Source organism: Myotis nattereri (genome assembly GCF_964212035.1).
Source record: "Myotis nattereri genome assembly, chromosome: 1".
Lineage (NCBI taxonomy): Eukaryota > Metazoa > Chordata > Mammalia > Chiroptera > Vespertilionidae > Myotis > Myotis nattereri.
Window position 1 is genome coordinate 172,251,130 of NC_138075.1, and position 27,306 is coordinate 172,278,435.

The 27,306-nt window shown below is 40.4% G+C and overlaps 1 protein-coding gene across 2 annotated transcripts in view; it reads left to right on the forward strand.

Moving 5' to 3' along the window:
• Positions 1–27,306, forward strand: part of FAM13A (family with sequence similarity 13 member A) — a 250,247-nt gene that overhangs the window by 200,070 nt on the left and 22,871 nt on the right. For both annotated transcript variants that reach the window (XM_081109434.1, XM_081109435.1), the window contains 3 exons: positions 8,888–8,964; positions 9,341–9,383; positions 18,938–19,085. In XM_081109434.1, coding sequence (XP_080965560.1) covers positions 8,888–8,964; positions 9,341–9,383; positions 18,938–19,085 — 268 coding nt within the window. The remainder of the gene's footprint in view (positions 1–8,887; positions 8,965–9,340; positions 9,384–18,937; positions 19,086–27,306) is intronic.

A 27,306-nucleotide genomic window follows, 5' to 3' on the forward strand; every position in this document is an offset into this window, starting at 1 on the left:
TCTTCTACGTCCATCTCCGCACCCCACCCCCATGCACTAGTATGGTATACACACACCATTGCTTTCTTCTTTGGCTCATTTCTGTTGGCCTAGTAACAGTTTGAATCAAAAGCCATAACTCAGTCATGCATTTCCTCCAATAATCCTACCTCTGCTGCTTTGTCTATCATGTAATAGCTATACAAGTGAACATGTTACTCAGTTACTTAGTTCCCTCATCTGTAAAATCGGGGATATTAATACTCTCGGTGTGTGTTTTTTTAAATGCAATGAAATATGCTAAACAAAACAAAACAGGAAAAACTGAAAACAGTACATATTTAAATTTCTTTCTTTTTCCCTTGCTCTGATCTCCAGTCTCAGTCCTTCATTTTACCATCAGATATTTTGAACAGTTCATACGTGTTATTTTCAGTTCTTTTCACACTTGCTCATCAACCCCTGTCGTCAGGATTCTACTCGCTTCTCTGAAGAGACTGCTCTCTTGGACCAACCTGCAGTTGGAGCTGACCTTGCAAGGCTTTTGTGCTGTGACGTATGCTTGACCCTTGGCCTCCCTACGGCCTGTGGTGCTTTTGATACTTAGTCCCTTTTTCTCAGAACTCTTTCTCCCTTGGCCTCTGTGATGGTGGCCTTGCCTTGTCCTCTTACCACAATGACTGTTTTCTTCTTTGCTGCATCCTTCACAGGCTAATGTCCCACAAAGCAGAGCTGGATGTAAATGTTACCCAGATTTCTGTCTCTTATCTCTTTTCTACCAGCATTTAATCTGAGAGCTTCTCCACTTCCATGGTGCCAAATGTCACCTCTTTACAAATGACTTCCAAATGAACATTTTTTCCCCAAAATGAACATTTTTTTCAAAAAAATACTGATTTTAGAGAGGGAGGAAGGGAGGCAGAAAGCGAGAAACATCAACGTGAGAGAGAGACAACGATCAGTTGCCTCTCCCAAACACACCCAACCGAGGATCAAACCGCAACCGAGGCACATGCCCTGACTGGGAATCTGACCCAGGACCTCGCTGCATGGGAGGACACTCCAACCAACTGAGCCACACCGGCCAGGGCCCAAGTCAACATTTAATCGATGCTCTCTGCAGTTCACCCTAGAAAGTACTTCCAAGTCAACATGTTAAAACCAAACTTGTCTTTTTCTCTTTGATCTCTTTTCACTCAAGATACCCATCTGAGTTTATCAGAGCATCATCCTGTTAGTCATTTTCGAAGTCCTTTCCTTTTCCTTACCCCTAACCCTTCTTCCAACTTTTCAATAATTTGTCAAATGTTGTTGACTCTACTATAAAAATGTGATGTATGTCACCCTTTTCTTTTTGTATTGCCATTACATAGCCGAAGCCCTTATTATAACTAGTCTAGAACCTTGAAACAGCCACCAGCATATCTCCAAGCCTCCAGTCTCTGCCCTCTCCCCTCTTCAAACCATTTACCTGCTACTGCAAAACAATCATCTACCAAATGCAGAAACTATCAACTCTTGTCTTCAGTGCAGCACAACTCAGCCAGAACTCTTCTCAAAAACAACATGACTGCCCTGGCCAGTGTTTCTAAGCAGTTAGAGCATCAGCCCAAGCACCGAAGGGTCACGGGTTCTATTCCTGGTCAAGGGCACGTGCCCGGGTTGCAGTTTCATCCCTGTCCCAGTCAGGGCATGTGCTGGACGGAACCAGTCAGTCAGTGTGTCTCTCTGTCCCTGTCCCTCCCTGCCTCCCTCCACTTTTTCTAAAAATAGAGAAAAATCCTCGGGTGAGGATTAACAGAAAAACAAAACTACAGGACAGTGATTCTCTGAGTGGTGTCAACATAATGTAAAGAAGCCAACACTATGGACCACAGATTTAAAGTTATTCATTCCTTCAAGCATACAACAGGAAACTATTTGACAAGCAAAATTTAGGTGATCAAAGAGACACACTTTATGCCTTCCTGAAGTTGGCATTTTCAAAGGGTGAGATGGAGAAGAAACAAGGAAAATAGTCAGGTGGCAGTACGTGCTGTGGGGAGAAACGAAGCTGAGGAACAAAGCAGGGGGGTGGGAGGTAAGGGCGGTGTTGTGTGGATTAAGGTCCTCAGGTCAGGCTTCCCTGCGAAGTGTACTTGTGCAGGGACCTGAGGAGGTGAGGGAGGGAGCCATCAGGATAGCTAGAGAGACTATCCAGGCAGAGGGGGCAATAAGGCTTAACCTTTTGAGGATAAACAAGAGGCCGCTATGGTTGGAGCAGAGTTGAGGGAGAAACATTATAGGAGATGAGGTCAGAGACAAAGCAAGGGCCATGATCACTTAAGGCTTTACAGCCATTTTTAGGTCTTTGGCATTTGCCTGGAGTGAGATGAACAATTAGAGGATTAAAGGGAAGAAAGTCATTTTCTGATGTACCTTTTGAAAGGATCACTCTGGCAACTGTGTAAGGAATAGCCCAGAGGTGGTGAGAGATGGACAAGAACTAAAGCAGAATAATTGGCATCATCGAAGGAAGAGATAATACTAGTACTCAATTTTGTCCAGAATGACAGCAATGGAGGTAGTAAGAAGTGGTCAGACTATAGATACCAGTATATTTTGAAGTAGGACCAAGAGCATTATCTAATGGGTTGTATTTGGGATGTGAAGAAGCAGGGTGGGGTGCAAGATGACTCCAAGACTTTTGGAGTAGCTAGAAGGATGGAGTGCCATAGATAGAGAAACTGTTGGAAGGGTAAATGAGGGGGGCATCAATAATTCCATTTGGATATGTTGAGTTTGAGATGTTTATTAATAAACAAGTCAAGTGGGCAGTTACATATATGAATCTGGAGTTTAGGGGAGAAATAAAATAAGCTTGGGAGTCTTTGGCACACCGTTGGGTATTTAAAGCTTTGAGACAGCCCTAGCTGGCCCCTAGGGAAGGAACAAAGAGAAGGGTCCAAGGACTGTGCCCTGGGACATACAATATGTAGAGGATTGGTGGAGGAGAAGATACATGCATAAGAGTTTAAAGGGAAGCAGCTAGCAATTTCCAGTGCAGTATGGGGGCTAGAGCCTTATAGATTTGAGTCAAGAGAAAATCAGAAGAGAGAAATTGAAATAGTAGGTGCATGATAATTTCACATATAATATCCAGCTAACATACATCTGCCTCGCTGGGAGCTATTTTGGTTGGAGAAGGGAGGAAGAGCCTGGGTTCACGAGAGTGTAGGAGGAAATGAAGAAAATTGATATAGTAGCTGGAAACAATGCAAGATTAAGAGAGTCTTTTTAAACGGCGGTTTAATACAGCATTAGTATAAGCTAGGCCAAAAGAGAGGGGGAAATGATGATGTAAGAGAAGGGTCCATTGCAGGATCAGTGTTCTTGAGTAATTGACAGGGTTTGGGACCTAGTGAATGAGTAGAGAGCTTTGATAGCAAATTACTTTGATTCAAAGATCGTTTCATCAGAAACTCGAATGGTTTTTCCCCGCTGCCTCCTTCACATAGCACAGGGGTCCTCAAACTACGGCCCGCGGGCCACATGCAAATACAAATATTGTATTTGTTCCCGTTTTGTTTTTTTACTTCAAAATAAGATATGTGCAGTGTGCATAGGAATTTGTTCATAGTTTTTTTTTAAACTATAGTCCGGCCTTCCAACAGTCTGAGGGACCGTGAACTGGCCCCCTGTTTAAAAAGTTTGAGGACCCCTGACATAGCACCTGTGTTTTAACTACAGGCTACTCATAATCTAAGAAAAGTGAGTACTCTACATTTTTAAAAAAGATTTCTATGAATTTATTGGGTTTACATTGGTTAATAAAATTATATAGGTTTCAAGTGTGCAATTTTATAATACACTAGAGGCCCGATGCACAAAATTTGTATAAGAGTAGGCCTTCCTTCCCCCAGCTGCTGGCAATGGCTTTCCTCGCAGCCCCGGTTTCGTCAAGTCAGGTCTAATTAGCATATTATGCTTTTATTATTATAGATCACCTGTATATTGTATTCATTGCCCAAAATCCTTTAGTCCCCATTTATTCCCCTTTTCCCTCCTCTACACCCCCCCAGCCCACCCTCCTTTTCCTCTGGTAATCACCATACTTAGTCTGTATCTGACGTGTGTGTTTTGTTGGGGTGTTTGTTTTTTTACTTAATCCCTTCACCTATTTAACCTCTCCTCCAGCCCTCTTCCCCTCTGATAGCTGTCAGTCTGTTTCTATTTTGTTTGTTCCACACATGAGTGAAATCATATGATGTTTGTCTCTCTGATTGGCTTATTTCACTTAGCGTAATAGTCTCCTGGTCCATTCATGCTATCACAAAAGATATGATTTCTTTCTTTTTATAGCCAAGTAGTATTCCATTGCACAAATGTACCACAGCTTTTGACTTTTTAATCTCCTCATGTTTTTACAAACATCTATGATTCATTTTCCTTGTATTCTATTAAGAAAAGAATGTGCTGGCCTTGAATTTTATGTTTACATTTGTATTCAGATAGAACCTATTACAGAAATCAAGGTAATATAAACAATGTAACAAACTGCAGTTGGAGCAGTAACCAAAATACAAGTGTCATGGTGACAAGGACAAGTGTGTGTCTGGCTCACCATTGCACCCCCATGCCCAGATGGTTAGCCACTAAGCATGTGTTGGGGGGAAGAGTGAGTGAACGGTTGCCATATTGTTTAGGGTAACTTGTATAACAAAAAGATCCAAAACACAATGTGTTGGACATAGCAAACGTTACTTCTCCTGTGACCATCCAGAGCAGGAGTTTAGGGCTGGGGAGAGGAGTCGAGGGCTTGCTCCATACAGTATTTCAGGGCCCCAGACCAACTCCCTCTCTGCTGTCTTCAGCAGGTAGCTTCCCAGCACTCTGGTGGTTTTCATCTCCATCCCACCTCAAGGAGAGAGAGAGAGAGAGAGAGAGAGAGAGAGAGAGAGAGAGCAAGCAAGCAAGCAATAGCGATTGAATGCTGTGGCATGTACCTGGTGAGTTAGTGTCATGACCAGGTCTGGAAGCCACACACATTGCTTCTCATATCATGTTGGAGGCAAGTTGGTCGCTTGGCCCTCTCCCATTGCAGAGGAGCCAGGGGATGTGTTCTTGCTGGGCATGTGGCTGTGCAGTTCTGTGGATGAAAAGGATGGGATTGGGTGGACAGCTGGCAAGCTCTTCCAGAGGCATCTCTTAACAGTGCCAGTAGTTATTTTTTAATATGGGTTAATTTATATAGTTTTAAGCAGTAAAATATACAAAAGGGAACACAAAGAGATTCAGATCTGCCATTCATCATTTGTTAATGAGAATATATCAAATATTCTCCTTCTCCTAGAGCTCAAGGTTAGAATAATGAGCCTGTTTTGACTAGAAGCATTCCATGTAGCCGTCAGACTGAGCTGTTTGTATATTGAGAAAAGGCATTTCTTTTTTTTTTCTTTCTTTTTTTCTTTCTTTTGGTGTCCTCTATAAAGGCTTTGTCAGCATTTTACAGTTTTAGAAGACAAATTTGTTTTTGCTCCAAGTGGTTTCATGTGCTTCAGTGGTCAAACAGGTTTTGAGCCTTAGCTTCAATGCCAAAACAGAGCTGGGGGTAAGAATTGAAAATAAAATCCACAGCCTAAAGCTTTTTTAGAGGCATTTGCTCTTTTCAAATTTGAGGTTCTTTTATAATTTAAAAGTATAGTTCTTAAATGTCCCTTTTGACACTCAAAAATTTTCCAAATAAATTATATCATAGCAAATGTGTGTGTTTTGAGAGTCACTTGTAGGACTTATATGAGGCAAAATTTTCTGCATTATAAATGAGGCTTTACCTGACTTTGAAAAAAAATGTAACTCAAGAAGCAATTTCATTATATTACAAAGTCATACTCTGTTCTTTGCTATTTCTTAAATTACCTATTTAAAAGATTACAACTTTAGAAGGCATATTAAAAGTTAATGCAATAAAACATTTTTGTAAGAATTCTATTAACTTCAACCTTTAATAAATGAAAACATTAATGAGCTGCTCTTATCACACCTAGAGAAGAGTTTTGGACATAAAACAGTTCAAAACCTTCAAAAGGCATTGAGCCAGTATCTTCTCATAAGACAAGTACTAATAACAACAACAGAACATTTGAAAGTCCAGTAGCATACTTCTCATACAATGAAAGCATTCTATTTTTCAGCCTTCATTTTGACCTGGCCATTACATTCGTCCCTTTCCCCACCTCAAGGAAGTGGAGGAATTACGATATTATCTCTTATCTTAATTTTACCTCCCTAAATCCTAGGCAAGAATGGAAGTCAGAATTTATAAAACATTTTGTTCCCAGGGAAATAGGTGTTTTCGTTACTGCATTCATAGATCTTTACTACCCTTGTTAGGTTCGTTCTGAAAAAAATTGAGGTAGGTTGCCAGTTGTAACACATTCTTCACATGTTCCTGTTTCCAAAAGGTATAGGAGGGCAATCCAACTACCTTAGCAAAGGAACACTGTGTACCTGCATGCTGCTTTGTAAAAGCAGACCATGAATATTCAACAGTCTCCAATGTGTGGAGGACGGCATGAAAGTAGGAATTCTTATAAAGCTTTAGAGGGGATGACTGAACAGTACGGAAAGTCACCGTTTGTCAGTCACATCTATAAAAACTCGGGTCCTTGGGGAGTTCTTAAACATTTGGACCCAACACTTTGAAAAAAGTGGAGTGGGGAGGGAGTTGAAGAAGTTACTACTTGTTTTATCCCTGGAGATAGGCTAAACTTTCTCACATTTTCAACTGCTTTTTGCAAAGCTTCCTATTGTATAACATACCTATCTATACTTTTTTTTTTTTCTTTTTAATTCTCAAGACCTATATCAGTTATATCTTGGTTCTTTCTGTTAGGAAAAAAATCAATCTTCTGACATCGTCCTACGGAAATATCTTTGCATTTATGTAATGCTATTATGGCTTATTTTCTGTTCTCCCTTTCTGAATATTTCTTAGCCTTAATCTAAAAATTTGTATGTCTTTGGAAATAGTCATTTGCATATCATTATAAAAGTATGTTATTGACACTGTTTTAAAATGATCTGGTTATGCTTTCTCTAAGAATTCGTGTTTCAGAACTTTAGGAAAACCTAATACTATTGCACTAGATCTTGCACTAAAGATTTTGATAATCTATTAAAGATTTCCTATGAGAACAAACAAAGATTCTTTGTCATAGATACATCACCCTTTATCAAGAAGATCACTTCCAGGTAATAGGAGCAATTCTGCTTTGGTTAAATGAGAGCCATTTTAAAGAGGCTTCTTGTAACCTAAGCTACTTAAGCTTTAGAGTAACAAAAACGGGAATATAATTGTTGTCATTTTTTTTAAAGTTCTCAGGTTTATTCTAAAATTATCTAACGGTGTAAATTATCTCAGCATGTAAATCTTTGTTCAGTAGCAAACACAAACTCTGTCTTTCAGTTCCTGGGACATCATCTTCACTGTGGACAAGTAGTAAAATATTGTCCTTGGGGGTTTCATAGTTTTAGAAAGAATAATAATATCAACAACAGCTAATATTCATTAAATGTACCAGGTATAATTCTACTGCTTTAACTGTATTATGTCATTTAATCTCATGACTACCCCTGTGTTGAGTAATGTTGCCATTTCCATTTTCCACATGGGCAAATTGAGGGTCAAGTAGGGTCATATGGTTGCTAAATGATAAAACTAGAATCCAAACCCAAACATTCTGACTCCAGAGCCACCATTATAACTATTATATTATGCTGTTCCCTTAGTTTCTATTCTTTGATGAAGCCTAGTATTTTAAACTTTAAGAATTATAGACAAGTTGGCCAAACCAACATAAAAGGAAAATAATTCATCTATTTACCAAGTCAAAGATTTATTTTTTATCCTAATTGTATGTTGTTGTTGTTGTATTTTGGAGATTTTTAAATATATGTCAGTTTCATGGGAGTATTGTGATCCTTTGTAAAGAGTTTTTCATAATGGGGGGGTTATAAATATGTAGGTGAATACATGTTGCTTCAATATGTGTGTAGGTTATTTCAGTGGCACAGAATAGGTGAATTATGCTTCATGACCTTTATTGCAGGTATGAATCTTTGAGTTCAATGGTATTCGGATCCAAGTCTCTAAGGCAGTTATGTTCTTGAGTCTGCTAAATGTAAATGTGCTCGTTTGCTTATTTACAATCTTCCTTCATGGGGAATGCTTACTTATTCTGTGCTCAGTCATCCGAATTGTTTGTGGAAAGCATTGCCTGGTATTCACAGAGGCAGTCAAAAAACCTTGCAGATATCCCTCCTGATAAGCATTACGCCCTCCTGGTCAGCATGAAATACATGCCATTCAAAGTAGGTTTCCCATTTGTATTTTTTATCTTAGCAGATGTAAAGATTAACATTAAATATTGCAGAAAGGTTAAGACAACCCCATTTCTTTTTATGGGTATTTTACAGCATAGCTATATATTACCCCAGATCATAGTGGCAATATGTATGAAAGTTGTTAAATAAGGAGTGTTACATCAGTTTTTGATCAGTTTCAAGGTCAGATTCCTCTATTCTAGTTCTAATGCTATCCTCATATTCTGACAACCTGAGTTTTCCTATGTTTAGTTATAAAATGTGGAGAGTACCTAACAAGCACACTATCAGGCAAAATGTCCATTTCTATGATGCTGTCAGATATCTTTGTTAAAGAAATGATAAAATTTAATGAACACTTTTCTGCAAGCAGTGTATAATAATAAACTGTCATCATTTTACTAGTTTTAACAAACATAGAAATACAAGGACAAGAATTAGTTATATCTACATATCTAATTTTTCTGTTTTGAAGAAGGCAGAGTATGCTGTTGCATATTTCTTACCATTTCTACTGGGCACCCAATGATTTGCTTTGTTACAGAATATGGAAAGTCTCAACTCCACCCCATCTCATGAGAGTGCTAGACCTGATCATATTGAACTGATGACTGATGACAGGTAATTTTAGAATTTTCTCCTCATATTTTTTATGAGTTTGAATAGATTTTTCTTTTTTTTACTTAATGCAATGTGCATTATAAGAACTAAAATGAATAGAATTAATGGACTGTATGTTTACCAGCAGTATTTCATAGCAAGGAAAATACTTAGAATAAGAAATCTACCCTGGTGCTATTAAAGCCAAATACCATATTCATGTTTTTATTTCTACTTTTGTTTTATTTTTATTACTTTTTTGTTTTCTTTCGGTTTTGAATTTTATAGGAATTTTATTTAGAGCTACTCAGCCTACTTTTAAAGTAAATTATAATTTCAGTGGATGAAAAGCATTGTTATAAAACAGATTAACACTTTGTGACACTTTTTGTTATAGGAAAGAAAATGAAAAAGACAGTGGTCACAGCCAGCATTTTGAGGTAAGTCGCTAACAAGTAAGACTAACTGTGACAGGACTGTTGGTATATTCCTGAGAGTACACGGAAAGCGTTGTTAGCCTGTCAGTAAGGGGTAATAAGACTGAGGGGCAGGACTGTGATTGGTTAGGAAAGTAAATATGGGGACGTAAATATTACTTGAGAAAACGTAAGAATGCCATTCTTTTGCTTTTTCAATTCTTTGATTTTTGCTTGCACAATAAACTTGAGTAGCATGGAGATTTCTCTTTAGGTTTTTTTCTTTAAAATAAAACAAAACATTGCCCGGCCGGCGTGGCTCAGTGGTCGAGCGTTACCTATGAACCAGGAGGTCCTGGTTCAGTTCCCAGTCTGGGCACATGCGGGGGTTGTGGACTCGATCCCCAGTGGGGGGCGTGCAGGAGGAAGCCGATCCATGATTCTCACTCATCATTGATGTTTCTAACTCTCTCTCTCCCTCTCCCTTCCTCTCTGAAATCAATAAAATTATATTTAAAAATAAAACAAAACAAAACATCAAAGCTACTGGTTGGGTTTTCCATGATTTTATGCATTTTTAAGTGATTGAAATAGAAAGTGAGTTTTAGTGGCTCTCTCACAGGGATTAGCTCATTAACTTTCAGATTATCATAAAATCAGTTTGAGTTATTAAATCCAATACATTTTCTGAGTTTTGTGTCTTATTTTAAGTAGACAAGTTGGAAAAAATGTCTAACTCCATTATGTCGTCTATATCTTCATGTTTCGGTGACTCGCCTGGCTTCCCTGCTGTCCTCGGAGGCCATCGCCAGGCTGACCGAGCATTTGTTCCCTTGCTCCCAATTCTGGCTTCCGTTCCGTGCGCTCAGCTTTATCTTTCATTTGTGTGTATATGTCCTCTACTACTGCCTCACGCTTCCAGCTCCACCTTCCTTCTTCTTGTGTTTTCTTTTTGGCAAGAATTAAAGCTTTTCTCAACCTGGAATCTACTCTTGATATATTATACATAGAACTCTCCCTTTAACCTAGTGAATCCTAATCTTTGTTGGGCACGGACCTAATTCACTGATGGATTTATTCAAGAACTTACATTAAGCTCTACTATGTGCAGGTACTGGGCTAGAGCTGGGATTTCATAGCAGCTGCAGCCCCTGCCTCCATAGGGTTTTATAGTCTAGCAGATTACAGATCTAAAAGCTGTGGACCTTTCCTAGAAAAATGCACATTCATGTAAAAGTTGCCATAAAAATGCTGGAAATGAATGGCTGTGGGCTCCGCATAATCCTCTATTCAGTTTTTGTCATAGATACTTCTTCATTAACCCAGTCAGATAAGAGTAGGGAAACGCTTCCTCTTTCTGACTTCACCAATGGCCTCTTTCTGAGCCATTTCTTTCATCTCTCATTTCCAACTGCCTTCCGTGGGACCCACGCAACAAGCTGACATTCTTTTCTTGTCCCTAAGTACCTTTTCTCAGAGCATGGTTTCCCTGGGATATTGTTGTTTTGTTTTCTTCTGGTTTTATCCTTTCTCTGCTCTCTTCCTCTGATCACAGCAGGCACCTACTTATCATGCCATTGATCGTTATTTTAAAGAAAATTGCTTTGCCAGCCTTCTGGAGAGGTCTTCTCAGTTCTTCCCTTGTGTGCCTGTTATTCTTTATGAGCTCAAACCTTTGTGGATGAACTTCATAGCATTAACTCATAAATTCCAACTGGCACACAAACTTAACTCATACTGGACTCAGTTTGCCTTGGGATTTCTGTGGCTGGCTCCCATGGCCGTGGTTGAATCATGGGGAAAGAATCTCAAATCCTTTTTTACCTGCCAGGACCTATTTTTACATGTGCCACCCATGTGCAGTTACTAATCAGCACCTAGCCCACTGTTGGCACTCCTTACGCATTCGCTATTAATAATCATGGTCATCATAATAATTTTAGCTAGGAGATAAAACTATGCAGTGAGTTAAAATCTAGATTAAGCTCTTGTGTCACCTTTCACAACTGCACCAAAGGAGGAAAAAGACATCACTCCACAAGACGTGGGATTGTGTTTCTACTCACGGAGGCACGTGCTTCTTGCACTGACGGAGATACATCGTTCTTGAAGGGCTGTGAAAGACCCATCTTCCTTTTTAAAACTTCTTTCCCTTGTTTGTTTTGTAATTGTTTACTTTCTAATACATGTAGCACTTTCTAGAACATTATACAACTGAAATAGTTAATGTGTTTTTCTGGTCATACCATAATAATTTCTAAATTTCAGAGATGAAAAATAAATCTAGACTTTGGTTACTGCTCCTCAAATTCTGTCAAGCCAATATTTTCTTTCAGGGCTCCTATAGCATCAGATAGAGATGCCAAAATTTACATGCCAAAATTGACATGACAATGTTTCCAATTTAATTTTCCATTAAGGCAAATTTTTAAAAATCTTTTTTAAAATATGTTTTATTGATTTGCCAGAGAAAGGAAGGGAGAGGGAGAGGGAGAGGGAGAGGGAGAGGGAGAGGGAGAGGGGTAAGGGAGAGGGAGAGAGAGAAACTCAGTGTGAGAAAAAACATCAATCAGTTGCCTTGTAGGTACCCTGACAGGGAATCAAACCAGCAACCTTTAGGTGCATGGGATGATGCTCAACCGAGTCATACTAGCCAGGGCCATTAAGGCAGATTTTATCTTCGTTAGTATTATTATCTATTAAATTCTCCTTGTAAACTCTCGCTTTCATGCAAGATACAGCAAATGACACCTGTTAGGGAAAGGTGGTTTATCTCTTGTTTTGACCAGAATTTATTTCCATTAGAATAAGGAACCCTGACCTTCAGCCTCAAATGCTCTGTAAAAAGAGGCTTGTCTCAGAGTCTGCTTCTCCAAGGCAAATGCAGATAAAATGCAACTATATTTATTAAGTAATCATTTTGCAGCCTTAAATGTGGTTTTGTTTGAATGAATGTGTTGAAAAGTGAAAATGGGCTTATCCAACTGTGTTGTTCATCTTTTTAATTTCTTATAATTATACTACTAATCTTACGCAGTCCGCTGCAATCTCAGACGGTGAATGAGAATTATCCATTTTCTATTTTATCTGAGTTTCTTCTTTTTAAAAATTTTATTGATTGATTTTAGAGAGAGAGAGAGAGAGAGAGAGAGAGGGAGGGAGGGAGGGAGGGAAAGGAGAGAGAAAGAGAGAGAGAAACATCAATTTGTAGTTCCACTTGCTTATGCATTCATTGGTTGCTTCTTGTATGTGCCCTGACTGGGGATCAAACCCACAACCTTGGTGTGTCAGGACAAGGTTCTAACCAAATGAGCTACCTAGCCAGGGCCTTATCTGAGTTTCTTAAATGGATTGTACTAAAATCTATTTGGTGACGTATTGATAATGAAACACAAAGTTGAGTCACTTCAAAATGCCGACACTGTAAGTATGATTTATTTGGGTATGTTCTTTTGTTTATTTTTTTCTATTTTTTTATTTTATAATTTTTTTATTGTTGACAGTATTACAGATGTACCCCCTTTCCCCCCCCCTCTCTGCCCCCCTCCACTGAGCCCCTGCCCCACCCCAGGCCTTCACCACATTATTGTCTTTTATTTTTAAACTAAACCATTGAAAGGATCCGAAGAGAAGTCATCCTTAAAACTAGCAAATTCTAGGTTCTAAAAATTATCCCTGAAAATACAGATTTTTCAGACTTCTGTTTAAATGGAGTTTATACCTTATGCTTCTATTTGATTCCTTCTGATAAGTTATTTTCTATTGTGGAAATATATTATGCTTCAGTATAAAATCCATAATAGTAAAATTATAAATTTATACTTAAATCACTTTGTCAAAAAGCAAACCATGTAAGAATTACTCACTACATGGAAGAGCATTATATTATCTGGGGGAGATTTAATGTCAGTAGTATAAGGTTAATGAAGGTTAAATTCTTCAAAGATACTTTTACATTCTTTTTGTATTCTAAGCCTACTGCTTAGGAGAGCTTAGGAGCATACCTTCGATAACAAACAAGACATTCATAATAAATAATCCTGCTTCAAAAAAAATAAAGCAGAAAGAAGGACAAGAAGAGAGGCAAGGGAGAAAGGAGAGAAGGCAAGGCTGAGAATTAATATTGATCACAAGATCTCAAGTGCAGACTTCATTTTTCCCTGAGATAGATTCTGAAGTACACCCATTAACAAGTATTTATGAAATGGATGGCTCTGTTATTTCAAATTCACTGTATTTCATGGAAGCTTTAGGATTTTGTTATTGGTTATAATGTTAGAACCAGAAAAGCTAAAAGGCTTTACTTGTTTAGATTCATTTCTGGTTCCATCCAGTCTCGAAAGATGACTGAAGCTTTGCAGTTCACATGGATTTTGAAAATTTGTTATGTCCATTTTCCTCTCTTGTCAGGCCAAACAGTAAATATTTATGGTTCCATGTGGTCCTTCTATTAACAGTGTGTGGTTCCTTCCTGTGCAGACTGCATTATTCAGTACACTCTGTGACCTCGACATTCCTGGCTCTGCTAAGCTGTCAGGCTACTTATCTGTGGCCTGTGCAGGGAAGGGAGGAGGGTAGGGAAATTTTTCAACTGTTTGAAGCCAGAGAAGGAACAGGATCAATAAAGTCTGGGGATAGAAAAAGCCCAGCCCAGCCAGATGGATAGACGTAGTTATTTGTTCCTTGACCCTAATGAGGTATGTTACCTGAGGCCCCAGGCAAGGTGAGCTCTCTCATTATTTGTTTGTTAGCAGACTGGGTATTTCTTTTAGAACATGCATGATACTTGGCACTTATGTGTTCAATGTCTGCCTTCCATGCTAAATTCTATTATCAGATTTTTAAGTTGAGGTATAATTACCATATAACATTATATTAGTTTCAGGTCTACAATATCCTTTGACATTTGTATATATTGTGAAATGATCACCACAGTAAGTGTAGTTAATATCCATCACCACATAGTTGTAATTTTTTTTATTTTTGTGACCATTATCTTGTTAGTTCTTGTCATTCCAGTGCTTAGGACATAGTATGTGTTCAATAAACACGTGCCAAATTAATGAATGCAAAAGGAAGATGGTGTATAAATGCAAATAACATTTCTTTTACAGTTACTCTGGGCTGACTGTTTTTATACATTTTTTAAAATTTAATCATCACAACAACTTTAGGAAGTCATCTTCTATATTAGAGAAAAGAAGCTAAAGTACAAAGAGGTTTACCCACTGAAGATCTTATAGCTACTAAGGTGGTATTTAAACTCACACCTCTGACTCTAAAACCCATCTGCCATACCATATTGCCTCTCCTAAGAGCCAGTCCGTTTATTTCAGTACATGAATATTCAGTGTGTTTTCACATGGCACAACATTTTGACAAGGGTTTAATGTGTGACATCTCAGTTGAAAATTGTGAAATTGACTTTATGTACTCTCCGATTTAACTGAAGCTATAAGACGTATAAAGAACAAAAATTGAAACTAAAAAAAAATATTTTGGTACTTGAGAATGTCTCTGACATTTTAACATTAATTATCTAGTAGGAGAAACAGACAAGCAAGTAGACAAGTGCAGAATGTATTGTAAGGGCTAGGAGAGTGGAACCGTCTGGCGAGGTGCCTCACCCAGCTGAGCCTGACTAGCGTCTGAAGGGAGAGTCGTTTTCTGCTAGTATATTGCTACAGAGCCCAGCTTCCCCAGGGGCCGCCCCTGAGCAGCACTGCTGGTCCCTTGTGCATAAGCGCTGTGCCCGCACCAGGAGTCCACTACCTGGTGCAGCTACCGGCCAGGCAGCCATGTCAGGTTCAGAGACCAGTGGAGCCAGCAACTGGGAATCAGGCTTCTGCAGGCAGCAGGCAAGTGACAGAGCGGCCTCAGGGATGGTCAGAGCACAGCTGGACAGGCTGAGCATGTGCGTGTGCTGGTGAGTGAGTGCCGTGCTAAGTGTGTCCATGGCTGGGGAGCTGGTGCAGGTCTGTGTAGGAGGGACCGCTCCACTGGTGTGTAGGAAATCGGCCAGCAAGTCCAAAACCTCCTGTAAGTCGACATAGGTCTCCATTATGAATGATATCCCATTATATGTGGTACAGTGCACATACTAAATGCCCAAATAGGGTGACCCTGCCTCCAGGTACAATGACCTCATTGCTAGTCCTCAAAGGCTACAAAATACTCATGCCTCAGGACCTTTACACTTGCTTCCCCTCTTCCTGGAGTGCTCTTTCCATCGACGGCTTGCTCACTCGTTTCCTTCGTCTCTGCTCATTTTGGAAAGGACTTCCCTAACCACCCAGTATAAAATAACAGGCCTTGCCCCCACTCTCCAGCCTCCTTACCCTGCTTTATTTTCCTCCATAGTCCGTATCGCTACCTGACATGTTCTTTCTGATTAACTGTCCTCTTCTGTACGGTTCATTACACAGAGGCCTTATTTTGTCCACTAAAGTTTTATGCCTGTCTAGCACATAGTAGGTACTAAAAAATTATTTCTTAAATGAATGAGTAAATAAATTGCCTTTGTATGCAGCTGACATGTAATGCACAGCCCTGTTACACACATGTAGTTTGTGACATATTATTACTGAGTAAAGTAGTACAATGGTGACGTGATTCTCTTCGTGAGAAGAGTAGAATCTTACAGAGGTTATTTATTCTCGCATCCCACCCAGCGTGGTACCCTCTCCCTCTCCCACAGGCCTGGCTCTCAGACTTTCTTTGAACACTGAAGGCGGGCAGCTCACTAACTCACAAGGTGGCCCATTGGTGTATTGCACCAAAACTGCCCGGATGTACTCAGACCTGTTCCCCTGAGTGCCAGCTCTCTCCGCGCAGGAAGCTGGCATGTCTTACACAGAGCCCAGCAGAGAGGGGGGGGCCCAAACCATGCTGTTGAAAGAATAAATAGAAATTCATATTTTTGGAAAAAGAAAATGAAGAAAATTTTTTTAATTTTTTTACTTTGAAATTGGTGCTAATTCAGATATAGCAGTCATAAAAAGTATGCGTTTTTACATTAATTTGTATATGTGTGGAGTCTCAGGATTTTACATGTCTGATGTCAATCTCTGCAGTGCCCTGAGGGAGCAGAGCCAGGGACTGGTTTGGGGAGTGAAGCCTGGTGGCCTGCACAGCCCAGGTCACAGGCCTGTAGGTCTCCTGGAAACGCACATTTTGCCATTATTACTCTGTGTTTAAAAATCCTTCAGTGGCTTTCTATTATCTCCTACAGCATAAAATCCAAACTTAGCCCAGTATACACGGCCTTTCTCAGTCCGCCCCCTGCTTACGCAACACCCTCAGCATCTGCCAACCCCTTTAGTATCTCCAGAGCCAGCCACCAGGAACCCCTGCTGCCCTCCTGCCTTTGTACTTGCCGCTCCTCCCCAGCCCCTCCGACCCACACGGTCTGCACCCAGTCAAAACTTCTGTTGCAGACACCTGACGGGAACACAGTGGTTTTGTTCTCTAATTTTTTTGATAATGCACCTAAAATTCTGCTCCGCCTATCTTGTAGCACATGTCATCTCAAAGCAGGTTGTGAGGCTCTTCTCCAGCTCCTTTCTCTAGCACGTGGAGACGTGCCAATGTTTTACTCCTCTTCACAGGGTGCCTGATAGTAATAAAGAAAGATCGCTCCGAGCACCCTGCTGGAGGCTTGTCATACCTCCTCTCAGACCTTCAAAGGAGCTTCCCAGATTGGAGTGATTGCCGGGTTGTATATATCAGGAAACGGAGGCTCAGGGAAGTGAGGTGGCCCAGCCTGGGCACCGAGCTAGTGACCGGCAGTCACACGTCAACCCAGGTCGGCCGTGAGCAAAGCCCCTGTCTGTTCCACTGCTGCACAGCCCCGGGGGCTCGGTCACATTCCTTGTGAAGAAAATGCCAGACTTGCAGCACAGAATCGCATTTCCTATAGTCCTACCTCTTTATGACTCTTAAGTGTAGCAGCTGTCATAAATCTTAATTAAGAAAATGTGTATTGGCTGTATGCAGATTCTAACACACACACCACACAATGGGTGGCAGATTGGCCCTGTAACTTCTAAAAAGCTGAACACCAGATAAGTCACTCAGCACTGGTTACTTAGGATTCAGCTCAAGGAATAAGTAATTCTTGTAGTATAATTGCATAATCTGGGGTTTTTTCCGCGCCCCCCCCCCCCAGGCAAGCAGCATTTTTTAAGTATCTTAAAGTCCCAGGTTCACTTGGCATTTCTATCTGACTTTAGTAGCTCATCATAAAGCGAGTGATGAGATTTCATTTTATCCCAAATGCGAAGAGAATGCCAGTCCTGGCACATCATTTCATGGTAATAGTAAAAGCTCCGGCTATTCCCCTGGTGATATTAAAGTAGGTTGAATAGCTATTAAAAGTAGCTGGAAATGTTAGTAGTACTTTATTTTAAGCATAAGAACGTTTCTCATTATGGAATCATTTATGACTTCCAGATGTTTTTGTCTTCTTCATTTAACGATGGTATATTTGCTAAAGTAAATTTCCAGTTTTTCGCAAAGAAAATCTTTGGTACAGGTTAAGTGCTACTTGAGAAATATGTTTGTGGGTAAACACTTCCGTTTATAATTTTATGAAAGAGGGGAAAGTGACAAGATACCAAAAGATCAGGGTAAAAAAAGAATTCATTTCAGTGCAATTTTCAGAACATAAAATCACTGAGCTAAAATCGCAGCCTTTCGGGGAGGGTTTCCCTTCCCCCAGATATTCCAGCCTGGTGTAGTTGCCTCAGTAAGCAAAGCCAAGTGTAGCGGAGTATTTAATACTCAGTGACAGTTGCATATTTGTTAGATATAAATTATGCATCGCTGACTTGCCAGCTCTTGGCTTTTTACTTAAAAAAAAAAAAAGGTGTGTTCCCTGTATAATTCTGGCTCATTTCCAGAGTCCATATTCCTTACTGCTAGCTGAGATAAGGTGCCAAAACTCTGTGCTATTTGAATTTGCGCAATGATTCTTTAATACCCAGCGCTCCTCCACAAATAGTCTGCTCTCCCCACACTCAGGGAGAAAACCACCGCAGGAAATCTGGGAATGTGCCTCGCTCCTCTTAATTGATCTGAGCCTGCAGGGCGGGCAGTGTTCAGTCTCTCTGCTCCTGGCCTTTCGGGACTGTTTACGCAAAGGGGCAAAGAAGTCCGCCGGCAGAAGACACCATGTTGCTCCCACAGCCCTCGCAGCAACGGTAGCGGGGTGGTTGTTTACAGTCTGGAGAGCCAAGCTCCTTTAAGGAAACAAACTCCTCTCCCTCCTTTCTGGCCCCGATCAGTGATCTTCAAGACCGCCTGCCGCCTGCCGTTGTCAGGAGGAGTGGCCCCGGGAAATGAGCTTGTCTTTCTCGCAGAAGAAAAGTTAAAGGAGCGCAGACAGACGGACGGTGGCTTTGTGCTCGCGAGTGACCAGCTAATGTCCAGGGGCATCGGGCTATGATTTTGGTTTCTGTGCCAGGTGCACCAGCAGCCGTGGCTTGGGAGGTCTCATCCGGACGGAGTGGACTTGCTGCAGACGTTTTTTGGGTCTTGGCGAGCAGTAGGGACTCAGGGACGTTGTGTTGTTATTGCAGAGCCCCACGATGAAGATCCAGGAGCACCCCAGCATCCCTGACACCAAACTGCAGAGGACTCCTGATGCCGACACCCCGCAGGAGAGCTTCGTCCTGGAGGTGCCCCGGCTGGACCTGACCGCCTTGTGTGAGGGGAAGAGCTGGGCAGGTAGGGTCGCTGCCTGATGCTTGGGTGGTTTAATAAAGGAAAAGCCTATGTAAAGGAGTGTAGCCGAGAGGCATGTGTGGGTGAGAGTGACAGCTCTGCGTGCAGGTGTGACGGCGTTTCTAAACGACTGAAAAATCCTTTCCCTGGCATAGGACGTGTCGTGTTTAGTGCTGCCAAGAGTAATTGCCCTCTAAGGGAGAAAATGTGCGTGCCCGCTCTCAGTGTCACCTTGCAGTCTTATTCTTTCTCCTTTTTCACTCACCGGGAGTGCAGCTGTGTGGAGCGTCTTCCCTCTAATAGTGCCAAGCAGAGTCCTAAGGAGCCGGGACACATTTAGGATTTCGTCTCAGTGTAACCCTTTGTCCCCCGACTGCGTGCCAGCCATCGACCTTCTTCATTAAATCTCCTTCCCATTTTTCAGGGCTGTTTTGGTTTGCTTTGTTGTGTTTCTGTGCTTGTTATTATAGACTTTTTAAAATCCAGATTAGCAAACATAAGGGATCCGCTAATTAAAGAGGACTCTGCATTAAAGTGTTTCTTATTGATTGCCTCTAATACAGTGTTTTAGATGGTTTTCTCTAGAGATTTTTGGTTAGAAATGTACTCGTAAGGAAGAAGAGGGGATCCTCGTCATGTCAAAGCCATATTTCAGGAAGGATATTGGAACAGTGTCATCAAGCTGCTGTTCTCTCGCTATCCATGTGTCCGCATCCAAACACAGATCAGTGCGTATGCAGAACAAATGCCCATCTGCCTCTGTAGGCATGCGTTTGAGGCTGCAGGGGGAGAAGTCAGGCTTCTAGGCTCAGAGCAGCACATGCCTTAACACAGTGGCTTAGCAGAGAAGCACAGCTGTGAGAAAGAATCTTTTTAAAAGTGCCTGGGTTTCCTTGTTCCTTCTTCTCCTCCCCTCCTTTTTTATTTTTTTTTTAACCAAAAAGTACTCATTATGGTAATGATCTTAGATGAGCTACCAAATGGTGAACTAAAGAGACCACAAGGTGAACAATAGCAGTTCCATTATGCTCCAGGCACCCGGGGCTTAATGAAGCGAAAGCTGTTTTTTATTCCAGTTTTCCCTCTTTTCAATCTAAGAAACACATTCTAGTTCTTTGCATGTGTTTAGGCTATAGGGCTGAGATTTTTGTAAGATCTTCCCAGCTCATGATACATTCACTGGTGGGGAAAATTTCGAAATGCAGGATTTTTGTTTTGTTTTTAAGTGATACATTCCTGGTAGTATTTCGTTGTTCTTCTTTTGTTTTGTGTAGTTTGAAATAACCTGGTATGTTTTTAATTCAGACATTATAAACACCATTCTCCCCGCTCCTCCCCCCCGGAAATAGTACCATAATAGCCACTGTTGCCCCAATAAAAGAAAAAAGCAGTAGTCAAAACAAATACTGTATTTGGGTTTCAGTAATATGGTTTCCCCATAACATTAACATAAAGCTCTAATAAGAACTAGGATTTTTGGTCAGAATTCAAATTAACCACATTGTCTTGATGATTTAGTCAGTAAAGAGGCAGGTAGGTTCTTCCTCTTCCTCCTAAAATGGACTGTTTGATTATTTTTATCTTGGTTAATCATAAATTTATAATCTCTTCCAACATAGTTTAACAGGCAAATAAAAAGCTGAAAATGTTCCCCAGAGTGGTTGAAGGTTAACCTATAGTTTCCTCAAAATTATTTCACAATTTAATATTAAGAACTTTCTTCCAGATAAATAATAGTAATATGAAGGCCCCAACATTTTTATTTTGTACTGGGAAACTAGATAGAATAAAGAAAAAGCTTATTGGGAAAAATATATTTTTAATAGGCTTAGGAATGTAAGTCGTGTTATCCGTGTAGTTTATGAGATAACATGCTTTAACTTTTTTTTAAATCAATTCCTGCATATCACTAAAATATCATCTTTCTTATAGCTTCAATAAGAAACAAACAAAATGGTGACTTTCCAGTAAGGAATAAACTCTGCACTAATTTTAACCATGAATGTGAAATCAATGCAACAAAATTATGTAAGTGGAAGTAATAGCTACCAAAACCATATAAGTCAATATCCATCTATCAGTCTCTACCACCAGTCTCCGAGCCTCCCTTGGAGTAACCCCTCTGTTTGATTTGCTTGTTTGTTTCCCATCCCCACACCATAACTCATACTCTCTCATTCATGTAGAATTGTAGAATATCAAGGGAGACAGTACTTAATGACCATCCCATGTGGAAATGACGTTCTCTGGTTTCTGGAATACATTGTACCAGGCAAACAAAAAGTGAAAGGAAACTAATACGTATATTCTGTAGGCTACCTAGAGGGGAACCCTCTCAAAGGGAATGTAGGATCAGAGTCTAATCATGGTTGTTGGCATATAAATGATACGTACTTTCTCTCTCTCCTTCCCCCCTCCCCATATGTAGCTGTTTATTAGGGCACATTAATTGATCTATCCACATATTATCATCACTATTATTACTCCCACTCTCCAAAATTAAATAAGTACATAGATATAGTATTTTTTTGTTACTTTAAGCTCATCGAAGTTGCATAGCTAGAATGTTCCTAATCAACCAGTTCATGTGGATTTGGGAGAATCCATTTGTGGAAGCACTGAAATCTACTCTATTAGATTTGTCCTGGTGAAATTAATTTTAAAACAACATTTTTAAAGGGCATAGAATATGCCATATATCTTGTTCAGCACTATTATGTATTGAAAATAACTTTGGAAAGAATAATTCTCTGAAAGAATGATAGAAAAGCAGCAAGGGATCGTAAAGATCTTCCAGTGGAAGCTTCCCATTATACAGATAAGAAAGTTGAGACCAAAAGAATCAAAATGATGATTCAATATAACAAAGTCTCCTGACTTCCACTCTGACACCTCTTTCTAAGCATTGTATCCTGGCAGTCAGTAGACCGTAATGGTGAAGATCCAGGCATATCCTGGGTTCAAATTCTGGCTCCTCCACTTAACCAGTGTTGTTAGTAAACATGCCTCAGTTTTGGCCTAAACTTCCCCATCTCTAAATAATTATAACAGCCAATAATAATAAATAATAGATGTAATAGTATCTACTAAGTAAGTTTGTTCAAGGGTTACATGAGCCATTATATGCAAAGTGCTCATCACAGCGTGGGCACTTAAAAAGCCCTATGTGAATGTTAGCTGATGTTATTACTGTCTTTCATACACATTTCCAAGTACAGTTTCAGGGAAAAAGAAAAAACAGCTGAAGTGCCCTCTTTGAAACCTGAGCCCATGTCTACATAATAATCATGGGTGGCTCAGAACACAGAAGCCAGTAATCACTAGGCCCCTCACAGATTCACCAAGGACTGATCACGTCACACCTTTAGTTTCTTTCCCGTCCTTTCTCCCTCTGTGTCAGGGCCGTGGTGCATTTGAAGAGGCCTCCCAGGCCCTTTCTTTAACTGGGACGAGTGGCGGCCTTGTCGGAGATGTGGAAGGGACAGACGACAGTCGGGGAGAATAGGGAATTAGTAACTGGTGAAGCAGCCCTGCTTAAATGTGCAGGTGGATGAATCAAAGTCAGTAAGTCCTCAGCCCTGCTCTGGGCCACACACTTATTAATAACGTAAATGAAGCTATTGCAGGCCTGCTTATTCACTTGGCAGAGAGGGCCAATGCAGATATAGGAAGTAGAAGAATTAAATTTGGATTGATAAAGTCGATGACTAAGGTCCCTTTTAACTCTGATAGTTTGCTACATTGTTTGAACCAGGAGTCCTCAAACTTTTTAAAGGGGGGCCAGTTCACTGTCCCTCAGACATTCCACACATGCGCACTGCGGGCCTGGGACGAGTCGGCTGCTAAGCAGGACAGGCAGCGGCGGCAGAAACACCCGGCGGGGCCGGATAAATGTTTTCGGCGGGCCGCACGTGGCCCGCGGGCCGTAGTTTGAGGACCTCTGGTTGAACAATTGAATAGAATGACCAGTGTTCGAAGATTAAATTTTGAAACACCAAGGAAAACTTTATAAAAGAATTCCCCCAGTAAAGATCCCTATCCATTGGGGCTGACCTCTCTCTGTGTCTGGGATATACAGTACCTTCTAGCATTTGAAAGCTATATGATGACACTATGCCCAGTAGTAATGACTCCAAATAATATAGCGTTGGAAATTAGATGTGGAAAACTTCAGCTCCCTTAATTCTGTGCAGATTTCTTAGAAATAAATCACCTCAATTTTCATTAGTATCATAAATGGATCCAGCCAGCTACACAGAGAGTAGCTATGTCCCAACGACCGCATCAGCGTTAGCGCTCTGTTCCCTCTTTTGGCAGTGGATTTCCTTTATTTCCACTTGTGCTGTGGTGTCTGAATTGAGATTCCCCCAGGAGCTCCTCTTTTTTATCACTTAGGTAGCAAGCATACAGCTCTTCCCTCTGTTATCTCTGACCTGCTGTGATGTCAGCTGACCTGGGTGGATTAATTTTTAATAGAGATACACGGGATACTTATGTCCAGAGTTCTTTGTGACAAGACACATGGCTGAAATAAAAGCCACTGCCCCTGGTGAATTTTGGTCTGGGTAGGAAAACACATTTATTTATTTTATGCGGTCCTTCAGAAGGAACATCCAGTTTGAAGCCTGAAAACTTTTCTGTTTTCTCTTTGAACAATTTTCTTGCAATATTTCTTACAATATCTTTGTCTGTTTTATTGCTCTAAAGTTACTGGTTAAGATGCAAAACATTTCCCAAACCAGCAGTTGGGAATCCTCAGGACCGACTCTATCATGTGCCACACTGTTCTGGTTTTTTTCTTTCTCATTTTTATATTTAAGTGCCAACAATCAAAACATGAGATAGCCTTGTATTTTGAGATCATTTCAAAATAAAACAGGAACAGTTGGTTTTATAGATTCTTCAGTTGTATTGAACATATTATATATTACATGTACTTGTATAATTCTTTTGAATAGGAGCCTTAAATTATAAGATTGTATGGAATAAAAGTAAAGAGAAAAAGGAGAAATAATATAAACATAGGTGAGAAACTTCACCTCTGGGCTACATGCAGACGAATGATTAAAAGTCCCTTTTTTAATTTGTTAAGGATAAAACTCGTAATGGTTTTCCATTTCTCATTTTGAAACAAGTGAATTCATCTACCCTAACTGTATGCTTTAAGAGAAAATGCATTCCATAAGCTAGAATTCCTTCGCCTGTGTATTTCATATATCCCACTGGCGGCATTAAGAAAATGACACATTTGGTTTTCTTATTAGTGAAGTGGTTGGTCAAGAATGGAGCCACAACCCTGGCCAGTTTGGCTCACTGCATAGAGCATCGGTCTGTGGACCAAAGGGTCCCAGTTTCAATTTTGGTCAAGGGCACGTACCCCAGTTGCAGGCTCCTCCCTGACCTAGACCCTGGTCAGGGCTCATGCAGGAGGCAACCAATCGATGTGTTTCTCTCACATCAATGTTTCTCTCTGTCTTTTCCTCTCTCCTCCTCCTCTCCCTAAAAATCGATAGAAAAAATGTCCTCGGGTGAGGATAAACAAACTAACTAACTAAATAAATAAATAAGATAAAACACTAACTAATTAATAAATAAATAAAAGAGCCCTGGAAATATTGGGAAAGCACTTAAAAAAAAAAAAAAAGAATGGAGCCACAAAACTCAGCTATGCTAACTAAAAGGAAATAAGATATGTGGCTCCGTGTGAGCCACAGAGCATCAAATAAGCATAATTGCGTTCCATGATTAGTATTTTATAGTTAATTCAGCATCACAGTATATCTCTTACTGGAGCCATATTTGGTTAATGGTTACACACACTCATTTTGCAAACAGAGACCGCATAGCTGAAAACTTAAATCAAAAATTAGTTGTAACATTTTTTAAGAGATACTCTGCTAAGATTCAGACAATTTAAACGGCTTCAGGATCTTAGCCTTTTCAAACTAAGTGTTGCCGAGTAGAAATGTCCAACCAGCCAGCACACCCCTATGCCAATATCAACATCAGACTTTGTCACCACCCTCCGTCCCGCCACACCACCTCGCCCTCCCCGCCGGCTGTTTTGCTCCTTGGCCTCTCTGAAGTGAGGTTATTGCCTGCTGCGTTGCTGTTCAAGCCATCTTAACCCTTGCCCTGTCCTGGCTCCATCGATTTCAGTCCTTGCAGAAAATGACTGCTGTTTTATGACCTATCCTGAAATAAAAGATGCAATCTGGTCAGCTTAATAGTTCCATTTTCCTTAACACTACATTTTTATTATTTTTTAGGGATTACTTTCCACTCTCCTCCTCCCCCTCTGACCTCTCAATCCATTTTTTACTTTTACGTTGGCAGTTCTGAGCTTCTCCTGTCTGAGCCCCGCCACTGAGGAGGAGCCGGCTGATAGCTTTAGTATGAATGATGAAACAGCGCCTGTGCGTCTCCAGCTTCAGCCAAGTAAATGTACCGACAGATTCTCTGCCACCTTTGAGACTCACTAGCCAAGAGTCTGTCTTCAACACTTTTCATTTTTTCCCAAATATGTATATTATCATCTGAGTTCCCAGATAAGTTGGGTCTCTTTAAATCTTGAGAAAACTAGGGACCTCATTCCACATGAGGGTAATTTTTTTTCTCATTAATGTGCTTATCTCTCCTACGACACAGTGGGGTCTTCAACAGTTTCATACAGTCATCCTTGTTATTGCAGCACCTGGCACGTTCTAAATTAAAGCACTGTCCTAGAGTCGGGAGATTTAGTTTCTAGTCCCAGCTGTTGTCATTGATTAGGTATTTGGGTTTCAGTTTCCTTATCTGTAATCTGTTGGGTTGAATCAGTGGTTCTCAAAACTGACTGCATTCGGTATCACTTGTGCAGCTTTTAAAAGTGTGTGTGTGTGTGTGTGTGTGTGTGTGTGTGTCTCTCTGTGTGTGGTCTACATATCTGGGCCCTCATCTAAAAATTCTGTTTAATTTTGTGATGTGAGGACCTGTACGTTGGGAGTTACTTCTATCTCCTTGCCCCTAACGTGCAGCCAGGTTGAATAATCACTAGAGTAGATACGTATGAAGTTTCAACGAGCTGTAATGTTCTATGATTATAATATGATCTTTTCAAATAAAATACTGAGTAGCACTTGTTGATGATAACTTTGTAGATGTTATAAATACTTTGATAGCTGAAGGAGCAATTGTTCCATGATTCAGACTGTGGGAATCCATTCTGTGCCAGAATCTAAAATCATGGCCAAATCTTAGCCTTGTGTAAATCACAGTGATCCACAAGTGAATTTAAAGCATAACTTTTTTTAATGCCTAGAGTATTAGAAATGAAATATCCTACATCATCTGAGACCTATCTTTAAAATATGTTAGATAGGATTTTTTTTAATAAGGAAAGGAATATATTGAGGTGGATCTTGCAGTGAGTACTATTCACTCCCAAAATCATAAATGAGGATTTTTATACTGAGTATGTCTTTTCCTTAAAGATCATCTAAGATAATTTGTACAGATTTATCCTTTATAAGGCCTTCTTCTTTTCTCTCCTTTTTTTTTGTGTGTGTGTGATTAATTTGTATCTACTTTAACTGTATTCTTGAGCAGCTTCTGAAATTTCAACTGAAAAGCATGCATCTTAAACATGCTAACTCTAACCACTAAGCAGAAGCACATGAAACAGCTTACCTAAACCTCAGTGGAAGGCACAAGCTCTTAAATCATGGGCTCACTCACAATTACTGTGATGCCTTAGCTGGAGTTCTGTACATTAATGAAAGATGGATAGCCAAGATGCCAAGTATCTTCCTCCCTGACACATTTCTTTTCCGTATGAAAGTGTGGAAAGTTCCTGCCAGTGACCTGCAGCTGGGAGTCGGGACAGACACCATTGTTCCTTCAAGGCTGTTCCTAAGGGTAGCCCTAGCAAATTCTCTTTTGAAAGCAAGTGAGGATGGAGATAGAAGGCAGATGATGGCTCTCAGATAATTTGGTGATTCTGGTTGGGACATAGTGTTTCTAGTCAGAACCTTAAATCTAAAATGAGAAACCATTCTGTGCCTCTTAAATTCATTGCCTCCTAATGCTTTCAGAAAATTTGGCAAACAGTTGCGCTTTAAAGAACAATTTTGGCCCAGCCGGCATGGCTCGGTGGTTGAGTGTCGACCTATGAACCCTGAGGTCATGGTTCAATTCCCGGTCAGGGCACATGCCTGGGTTGTGGGCTTGATCCCCCTGGGGGTGG